This window comes from Triticum dicoccoides, chromosome 2B (assembly GCF_002162155.2).
Source record: "Triticum dicoccoides isolate Atlit2015 ecotype Zavitan chromosome 2B, WEW_v2.0, whole genome shotgun sequence".
Lineage (NCBI taxonomy): Eukaryota > Viridiplantae > Streptophyta > Magnoliopsida > Poales > Poaceae > Triticum > Triticum dicoccoides.
The window spans coordinates 154874264-154884647 of record NC_041383.1 but is presented as its reverse complement, the minus strand read 5'-3'; the positions used below and the strand labels follow the sequence as shown (position 1 = coordinate 154884647).

Sequence of the window (10384 nt, the reverse complement as noted above, 5' to 3'; positions counted from 1 at the left end):
ACTAAACATGAATGAAATAGTGACATGGATATTACCCTTAAATAAAAAATGAAACAATAATTGAATTAAAATCAATATAATAACATTTTTATACGGAACAATGAATTAGTGCTATTGGTTTTACTATTGCACACAATTGGCATAGAAATTGCATTATTTCATAATATACGAATAAAGATAATGAAAAAAGTTTTTAAAAAACTAGCACCCAACTTTGAACTGAAATTACACTTTTGTAGCATGTAAACAACAATCAAATACTCAACCCACGTCCCAGAATACGAGTAATAGTGTAGTTTTCGAACATATTACATAGTATTTATGTGTGTACATTTAGACTCAACCCACGTCCCAGAATACGTACAAAAGAAAACACATAACAAAAGAAAAAAACCGCATAAAAGCCACAAAAAAAACGAAACAATAACAAAGGGATGGACTGGGCAGTACAGGCAATGGGCTTTAGCCAGCAGCAAATTAAAAAAAGTCAAAATAAAAACAGCACAAACCAGCTCACAAAACAGTCCAGAAAAAAAAAACAGCACACAACTCAGAGCAAGAATCAATGACTAAGAAATTAACTGACCCAAATTCAAAATTTAGGAGACTTACATCTAGCAATTTTCAAAATAAAACGCATGACGCAAATGTGATGGTTTTATGCTATTCACTCATGAAATTGTTACTTCTCTCTGCCAAGCGCCGCCTTCAACTTGACGGCGACCTCCTCGAGCGCCCGGCGCGACGGCCCCTCCGGTGACCACGCACCTGCTGCCGCTTTCTGCAGGCTCTCGGCCCGGCGCCGCAGCTTCTGATCCCCCTCCACGAGTTCCTTCACGGCGGTGGCGATCTCGTGTCGCGTCACCAAGCATCGATCGTCCTCTCGTGCCGCCGGCACCCGCAGCGCCACCCCGAGCTTCTCTTCCAGGATGACGGCGTTCATTCCCTGCTCCGCGTACAGCGGCCACGCGAGCATCGGCACACCGCACCCCACGCTCTCCAGCGTCGAGTTCCATCCGCAGTGTGACACGAAGACGGCGGTCGCACGGTGGGACAGCACGCGCACCTGAGGCGCCCACGCCGCCACGGCCAGGCCCCTGCCCCTGGTCCTCTCCAAGAAGCCCACGGGGAGCCACGCCAATGGGTCGTCCTCGTCGTCGCCGCCGCCGTCGGTGCTTGGCATCCGCACGACCCAAAGAAACCTTTGGCCGCTCGCCTCCAGACCGGCCGCGAGCTCGGCCGTCTGCTCCACAGAAAGTACCCCGCCGCTCCCGAAGGCGACGTACACCACGGAACCGACCGGCTGACGATCAAGCCACTCCAAGCATGGCGACGACGCGCCGGCGGCGGCTTCGTCGGGGTCTGGCCGCCGGACGAATGGCCCCACCGGGAAAACGGGCGGGAAGAGGAACGTGCCCGCAGCTTGCTCCAGTCGCTTGAACGCTTCCGCGGTGCCAAGTTCCATCTCGTAGAACGTGTTCACCAGTATGCCATCGGCGAGGCGATAGCTCCGGACCAGCTCGACAAGTTTCGCGTACCGCTGGTTGGTGAAACTGCCGCGGAACGCGTCCGGGATGTCGGCGCCGCACAGCGACACGCCGCCGGGAAGCTCGAGAGGCACCGCGACGTCGCGGTACTCGCCCGGAGCGGCGCCCTCGTGGAGCTCGACGATGTGGCGCGTGAGGGCGACCATGGCCAGGTTGCTAGGGAAGAAGAGGTATCCGGGGACGCCGAGCTCGGCCGCGATGTGCAGCGCCATGGAGCACAAGAAGTCTGGCACGACTGCGGCGAGCAGGGTGGTGGAGTTGATGGAGCGAAGGAGGGCGCGGATGTTGGGGAGGGAGCGGCGGAGGAGCTCCCCGAGCACCGCGCCGTCGTGGACGTTGGCGGGGAGGTCGTCCATCTGGACGGCGGGGAGCGCGGCGACGGCAACGGAGGCCGGGAGGCACGGGGTGAGCCGATCTGCATCTACTGGGGCAGAGAGGTTGGTGAAGGTGACGATCGTAGCCGAGAAGCCGAGCTCCACGAGCCGCCGCGCCAGCTCGGCCATTGGAGTGAGGTGGCCGGCGCCGGGGCTGGGGAGAAGCACGACGTGCGGCCGCGGCGGCGCTTTGGGTGGCGCGGAGGCAGTGTTGGTGAACAACTCCATCCCCGGCGAGAGCGAGATGCTAGCTGCTTGTCCTGGTGCTGATTCACTATACCTTTGGTCGTCCTCATTATAAAGAACTCGGGCCATCACCCATCAGCAGCAGTGTACCACTATGTTCCTAAATATAAGTCATTGGAGAAATTTCACTATGAACCACATACAGATGTATGTAGATGCATTTTAGAGTATATATTTATTTATTTTCCTCCGTATGTAGTCCATAGTAAAATCTCTACAAAAATATTTAGGAACAGAGGGAGTAGTTAATGTATGCTTTGATGCTACTCCATCAGTTAACGATGTTTCAGAAAACAAAACAGTGGGCACCGGCTGCTCCACGAACTTCATGTCTAGATCTGCCGAGAATGATTAGGCAGATCCCCTTTCCTAGCTGCAAACCTGCTCATGATCCGATTAGATGGTCTGGATTGCATCAAGTCCAATCGACCCCTTAGCTTCTTATTTGAAGTACCTTATGTTAGCAAAAGGCAATGCCTACAGACAGTGGCGGAGCCAGGAAAAGTCAACGAGGGACGCCAAGTGTAGTTAAGCCTGGTTTGGGAGGGCCGGTGCATCAAAATTCATCATTTTAGCAGCAATTTATCACCTCTTGACATGCATATTAGGCTTAAATGAATGGTATTAGGGGGACCAGGGCCCCTGCTGGGGCCCCCTGTCTCCGCCACTGCCTACAGACATGCGCTAGGCGATGGCCAAACGCCTCGCCGGGGGCATAAATTGAAGTCTAGTTAGGACAAGCAAGGAATTGTCTACTCAAGTGAGAAATCATGACATACTGCACTCGTATGCCAAACGGGCCATATTTTAATGGCAGTATCTGATAGTTAACTTATTTATATGCTTCAAATTAATATCGACACATATATAATAATCATAAATACACCTTGATAGTAAAATCTATATTACTACCTAGGCCACGCCTAAGGCGCTTAAGCACCGTCTAGGCACTAGGCGAAGGCCAACCGACTCGCGTACGCCTATCGCTTTTTTAACCTTGTTCAAGTACCCAAATCATAGGATATAGGGAGACGGTCGCTCTACAAGATTGCCTCGTTATTTTCCTTCCACTTGACCTGCTCCTAAGAGCATCTCCAACGGGCGCGCGAAATTTGCAGCACGCTAAAAAAACCGCCGGTTTGGCGCGCGAGAGGCTGCGCGGCGCGCTCCAGCAGGCGCTCGCGTGGAAAAGTGGCAGCGCACGTGGTAGTTTTGGTGCGCGACGCCCAGCGTGCTGGTTAAAAGTCGCGCGCCTGCGCCCGCCAACAACCAGAAAGTTCCCCCCCGCCGCGCCTTCTTACCCGCCCCGCTGCGTCTGCACCTTCTCCCGCTGCCTCTTCCAGTGCCCTGCCGCGCCCGAGCCTTCTTCCCCCGTCGGTTCCAGCGCCCCGCCATGTCGCCGTGCCCCCGGAGCAGCTCAGGCTACCGCGGCGTCCGCCTCCGCCCCTCTGGCGTGTATTACGCAGAGATTTCCTCCCGTGATGCACGCCTCGGGCTCGGAACATTCGACACCGGCCACGAGGCCGCCCGCGCGTACGACACGGCGGCATGGCGCCTCGGGCGGCCTCGGTCGCAGATGAATTTCTTCGACGTGCGGACGCGCGAGCAGGCGCAAGATCTCGTGCCTCTCCCGGCACTAATCAGCGATGAGGATCGCCGCCTCCTCATCGCCGAGGCGGACGAGCACACCATGGCGGTGTGGCGCGAGCGCTTCCCGCAGGATGTCGCCGCCGAGAACGAGTTCTGGGCGCAGAGGACGGCGGTGCGAGCCGTGCGTCGGGCGGACAAGCGTGCGCGGAAGGAACTAGCGAAAGCCCAAATCAAGCCGGAACCTGTGTCGACCCGGGACGATGAAGATCCTCGGTGGCTCGACGCGTTTACGTCGTCAGACTACACCACCGCGGAGGACGAGGAGTAGTCTAGCATCATTTTATCTATTTTTATTTAACATGGTATGAACTTGCTTGTGGTTTGGGGCTTAAACTATGCTATGAATTTGAACTATGTGTTGTTTCATATTTTTTTCCATATGTGTTGTTTATATATATTTTCCAAGCGTCGGCTGGTCTCGCGCACTGAATTTTACCGCGCCTGGTGAAGCGCTATAGGGGCGCGTTAAATTTTGCAGTGCCGGGTAAGCAACCACCCTCCTACGCGCACTAAAACGATATTTCACAAAACGAAATTAGCGGCGCCACACTACCGCGTGCCTGTTGGAGATGCTCTAAGATCCTGCTGATTATATTATTTTCGTTATGTAAATGTCAACATTTATAATAGCTATATTTACTAACAGCTATATTTCCAAAGGCTATATTTTGGGGGTCTATGATATATACTCTCTCCATCACATAACGTAACTTAGTGCCACAAAATGGAAGCGGATTTGTAGCACTCGGGTGCTCCACACCCCTATACGAACATTAAATTTAAAAAATACCAAGAAATTTGAAAAAAAACTGAGATTTTCGGATATCAAACATGGGTCCCGATCTACATTCGCGTGAAATTTGGTGAAAAAATACCAGGAAATGTATTCGTGGCAAAAAAGACAAAAAAAATTCCTTTCTATAGAAAGAACTGTTTGGATGGATTTTTTTGGGGACAACATTTCCTTTGCCACGGATACGTTTTTTGGTATTTTTTTACGAAATTTCACACGGGAGTAGATTGAGAATCCACATTTGATATCCTCAAATTTCAGTTTTTTTTATTTTTTTGGTATTTTTTACTATTAAAATCCGTATAGGGGTGTGGAGCACGTAGGAGCTCCTGTGTATTTTTCTAAAAAAAATGTCTTACATTATAAAACGGAGGGAGTATATATAGGAGCAAAGCAAAGCTAGGTTGTTTTCTCAAGCCTCTCCCAGTTCTTCCTACACAACACCATTCGGTTTGCTTGTGTTTGGTTGGGGAACCGACTGTAACGCAATGGAATGGTTCCGTTTCAGAGGAACAAGTCAGATTTCATTTCTGCGTTTGGTGCGTGCGACTGTAACGCAAGGCAAATTTGGAGCTTCAAACGAACGTATGACACTAGTTCAGGCACATGCCAACAGATTTCACTATGTAACTTATCAAAAGGCGTCACACATCAAAACACATATCATGAGACCGAACAATTTTTCTTTTGCAGGGGATAGGATCAAAGATGTTGATCCGCAATGCAATACGTACTGTACATGTTAGTACAATCGTACAGACGAGCTACGTCAGCATTTTCAGAGTGACATGCTGAAAACATGCCCTCTTAGAAGAGGTTAATAATAAACAGACCTCATAAAACTGTCAAGAAATGCAATTCCAATTGCCAACATGACTAAAAAAAATGCCAGCATGACCACAAACATTACTTCATTATCATTACAAACCTCTACTGTTAAAAATGTGGTGGAAAAGAATACCGTAGCCTCTTCTATTACTGTTATCAAACTAGATGAACTGAACTAGTCTTTGGCATTGTCAAGAGCATACGAAACAAGCTCTGGTCTAATGTGGAGACAAGTTAAAGTTGGAAGTTAGAACTACTCATGGCTGATTCACAAGGTTAAATTTATTCAGCCTGAAGATGTCGACAGTTTTTTCTCTTCCAAATAATACGATTGAGCTGTCACAGTTCTCTCAACTCTCAAGGCACTAATCTGTATCCGCTACTATTGGAGAAAGCTTGACATCTAATGCATGAAACATAGATCACTGATGGGAAATACCAATTTATGTGGTACAAACTCATGCACATTATTGACTAGCAAAAGCCAAGAGGATACAAATCAAGGAACCTAGCTAACGGTATATTAGTATATCCCAGGTGAAAGGATGTTCTGAAAGAAATTGTTCAAACACTTGATACAAATTTCTTTTGTGATCAATGTACATTAAATGAAATAATGGTCAAATGAAACAAAATATTTACAGTAACACAAACATATTAGCAAACTGACGCATTACCAAATGCCACTTTATAACATCAAACTTGAGTTTACACACGTATCCATAACATAAGCAGCGCAGCTAAACCAATGTTTATTGGTCACATGATAGTATCTTGCACAAGTAATGGTATATAAAAAATGTAGACAACACAATCGACACTACCATACCAGAATGGTTTTTCAGGCCTTATCATCGTCATCCTCAATGTCCCAACTCAAATCCTCGTCGTCTTCTGCAACACTGAGCCTCTTACGTAGCTCCTCCTTTGGAGCAGAGCTTGAGCCATGAGCGCTCCCCTTCTTCTCCTCATGCTCCCCAAGATCCTCAATCTCGTCCCATTCAAGATCCTCCTCGGTCGCTGTTCGCTGTCTAGACACCATGGAGTAATCGCTATCCTTGCTCGAGTCACTTGTCTCATTCTTTGTCCCTTCTTTCACCTCAGCATCTCCAGTGCTAGAATGTGGTTCCTCAGCAGCAGATTTCTTGTCACTTGACTCTTCAACATTCAATTTCGATGCATCTTCCTTCTCCTCCTTGTCGACTACCACCATAGAGCTACCGAAAACTTCCGGCTGCGGTGAATCGGCATTCTTCTGTTCCTTATCCAGAGCACCGGCCTCTTCAACTGCATTGACTCTGCCTTCAACCTCCAGTTTCTCATTTTCTCTTTCCTGTACTTCAGGTTTCGGTTCTTCTTTGATCGGTGCTTGCTTGATCACCTCCTCTTTTGCTGGCTCCTCCTCAACCTCGTCATCCACCTCCCAGCTCAAATCCTCCTCTTCCTCCTGCGCGATGACCCGCTTGACGAGCTTGGCCCTGGCGTCCTCCTGCTGCTTGAGCTTGTGGACGCGGTAAAAGTACCTGGCCCAGAACACGTCGCCCTCCACGGCGTCGGGGACGAGCCTGTCAACCATCCCTTCCACGGCATCGCTCTCGTAGCAGAGCGCCTCGATCTCGTCTTGCCTCTCCTGGAGGCTAAACCCCGCGCCCCAGGCCGCGAAGTCCTCGGCGTCCTCGGGATCGGCGGTGAAGGTGGCCGGATCCGACTGGAGCGCGCGCAGCTGCGCCTCGAAGCGGCTGTAGTACCTCAGGTGGCCCGAGGCGGGGCCGGGGTCGGAGTCGGCGTCGGAGGGCGCGGCCGGGGAGGCTGAGGCGGCGGCGGAGGCGGTGGCGGCGACCTGGGCGATGGCGCCCTTGCCCTGGGCGACGATGTCGGCGAGGCCGTCGAGCGCGAGGGCCGAGGAGGGGAGGTCCCGGGCCGCCTGGGCGGCGGCCTCGCGGAGCGCGTCGGTCTCGCGGCGCAGGCCGGTGCTGAACTCGGCGAGGTCGCGGCGGTAGGCGTCCAGCACGGTCTCGGACTGGGAGGTGAGGGTCTTGAGCAGCCCGCCGAAGCGGCCCCACCCGCCCCCGTCGCCGGAGCCGGCGGGCGTGGACGAGGAGGAGGAGGACCCCGCGGCGGCCTCCGGCTCCGGCGGCGGGGAGGCCGGGTCGGGCGCCGCGAGCGAGTTGAAGAGGAAATCCATGGCGGGCGGCGATTTGGATCCGGTTGGTCGGGGGCGGGGGCGGGGCCGTTGTCGTGGAATCGCGTGTGCTTTCTTCGTGGGGAGTGGGGGTTGCTTTCGCTTGCGGGTGGGCCCGCGGAGAGGGGCGATGGGTTCCACTTGCGATTGTGTGCTGTGCACGGGAGGGATAGATGTCTTGGGCTGGGTTGCACGAATGTGGTTCCGTTTCGTGCATTGAGGTTCTCCCGAATGGCACGCATGCACGTGCAGTTTCGGGCTTTCAAGTTTGGGAGTCTACACATTACATCGAAGAACAATAATGAAAAGTTTGAGATCAAAACACTTAAACGTGCTCATAGGAGGTGCTCGTAGCGGTATGGTGTGCGTTTGTCCGCTCATAGGGATAAGTATATATACACGTATATATATATGAGCGCTTTGTGTATGTACCGATGTTAAAAAAAAACTTAAAGTGTCTAACGAGATGAGATAAGGGCACCTCTTGCAGATCATGCATACCTCCGTCTTGCAAATTTCGTTTACGGTATCCCGTAAACAAAAATTGTGAGATGCCGGACGGATCGGCATAATAGATCTCGTAAACTTTTGCCGGATTTCTTACTCGTTTTGAAACATCTAGTTCGCGTCATAGACATCATCGTAGTTCCACATGTATAATTCATCACATACAAGCAAATTAAACTACTACATAGATAGTTCCGCACATAGCACACCATCTGAAACATAGTTCAAACTTAAACTACTAGACTAGATCTAAAACTTAAATGGCTAGTTGGATCACCGGGGTTCTACTCATTTTCACCCTCGCCATCATCGAAGCCGAAGCGGGACTTGCTCGTGCCAAGGCGATGCTCCATGAGGGAGTTGCAGAGCACCTACGCGAGCTCGTACTCCCCCTGGAGCGCCGGCAGCCGCGCCGCTACGACTTCTCCCCCGGCGGTGGCCGCCTCCCTCGCCTCGAACCAAGCATGCTCGGTCGCTCGGTGGCGTTGCGCCGCCGGATCGAAGATGCGGTGCAGGCGGTCGAAGTACACCCATGTGCATGCTACGGCGCTGCGGGACCGCGCGTCGTGGCGGCGCGCCTGCTCCTTGCGCCATTTTGGCACTGGAGGGCGGAGGAAGGAGCTCCCGCCCCCCTCGTCGTGGTCGCGCTTGCGAGGCGGCTTGCCGCCTCGGCCGCCGGCCCCCTTGGAACCCCGACCGGCACCCATCGTTGACATCTCCGACAAGTTCGAGTGGCTAAATGCGCCGGAAATCGAGGCTGATGTTTAGAGGATTTCTCGTCGGAGGAGAGGAAACACGGTGGAGGGGAATGAGGGAAAATGTCGGATGCTAACCCTAAATCGACCCGGAGCCGACATATATACCGGAATCACGAGCGGTTTACGGGCCTCCCACAAATGTTTTACGGACCAGACCCTATTCGGCGGACCTGCTCGGGCCAAAATTTTAAGCCGTCCCGTAAACCTGTCTGAAAGGATCGATATAGTTGACTAGAGGGGGGGGGGGTGAATAGGCAACTAACGATTTTTAGTTTTTGTTTACCAACTTAAACTTTGCATCAAAGTAGGTTGTCTAGATATGCATCTAAGTGAGCAACCTATACAATAAGCACACAAGCAAGCAAGGGATAGACCACAATAAAACTTGCACAAGTAAAGGTAAGAAATAACCAAGAGTGGAACCAATGAAGACGAGGATGTGTTACCAAAGTTCCTTCCCTTTAAAGGGAAGTACGTCTCCGTTGGAGCGGTGTGGAGGCACAATGCTCCCCAAGAAGCCACTAGGGCCACCGTATTCTTCTCACGCCCTCACACAATGCGAGATGCCGTGATTCCACTATTGGTGCCCTTGGAGGCGGCGACCGAACCTTTACAAACAAGGTTGGGGCAATCTCCACAACTTAATTGGAGGCTCCCAACGACACCATGAAGCTTCACCACAATGGACTATGGCTCCGAGGTGACCTCAACCGTCTAGGGTGCTCAAACACCCAAGAGTAACAAGATCCGCAAGGGATTAGTGGGGGGAATCAAATTTCTCTTGGTGGAATTGTAGATCGGGGCCTTCTCAACCAATCCCTAGAAAATCAACAAGTCTGATTGGCTAGGGAGAGATATCATGCGAAAATGGAGCTTGGAGCAACAATGGGGCTTGGGGATGGAAGAGGTAAGTATTATTGGGGAAGAAGACCCCTTTATATAGTGGGGGGAGACATCCAACCGTTATGCAGCCCGCAACCCGCATCTGGGCGGTACTACCATTGCTGGAGCGGAAGTACCGCTAGTACCGCTGTGGCAAGCAGGCAAAAGGGCAACCAGGACTGAGGGAGAAGTAGTACACGCACTAGGGCGGTACTACCGCCGATAGGCGGTACTGCCGCTTCCTACAACCGCTGGAAAAACACGGAAGGGCAGCGAGCTAAGCGGCAGTGGAGCGGAAATAGGAGCGGTACTACCGCGCCCTGCTGCCTCCCTACTACCGCCCCCCTGCGTGGTCCTTTACAAAAACCCGACACGAAAAAGTCGAGACCACAGCAGGGGCGGTAGTACCAGCGGTACTAACAAGCGGTACTACCGCCGATAGGCGGTACTACCGCCCTGGCCGCGGTACTACCGCTTAGCACAAGGCACCCCTTGTTTTGCACAACACGGAAACTCCAACAAGTAGGAAGAAAGCGTGGGTGCAAGGAGAATGTGTACGTGATGATTCCACCCATACTCTTCCGAAACGGATCCCCTCTTGATAGTACGGTTATCCC

The 10384-nt window shown here is 51.9% G+C and overlaps 2 protein-coding genes across 2 annotated transcripts; both read right to left on the bottom strand.

Annotated features, from left to right (window-relative positions):
* Window positions 1-343: 343 nt before the first annotated feature.
* On the bottom strand, window positions 344-2149 carry LOC119367429 (hydroquinone glucosyltransferase-like). Its single transcript, XM_037632946.1, has one exon. It carries the CDS (start codon window positions 2147-2149, stop codon window positions 683-685), a length of 1467 nt encoding a protein of 488 aa, XP_037488843.1. The 3' UTR covers window positions 344-682.
* A 3946-nt stretch (window positions 2150-6095) lies between these two features.
* Window positions 6096-7669, bottom strand: LOC119362720 (BSD domain-containing protein 1-like). The gene has a single exon (XM_037627965.1). It carries the CDS (start codon window positions 7621-7623, stop codon window positions 6280-6282), a length of 1344 nt encoding a protein of 447 aa, XP_037483862.1. The 5' UTR covers window positions 7624-7669; the 3' UTR covers window positions 6096-6279.
* Window positions 7670-10384: the final 2715 nt, after the last annotated feature.

What these genes read in the sequence shown, in the direction of transcription:
- LOC119367429 (XM_037632946.1), bottom strand. Translation starts at nt 2,149, where the DNA reads ATGGAGTTGTTCACCAACACTGCCTCCGCGCCACCCAAAGCGCCGCCG.
- LOC119362720 (XM_037627965.1), bottom strand. Translation starts at nt 7,623, where the DNA reads ATGGATTTCCTCTTCAACTCGCTCGCGGCGCCCGACCCGGCCTCCCCG.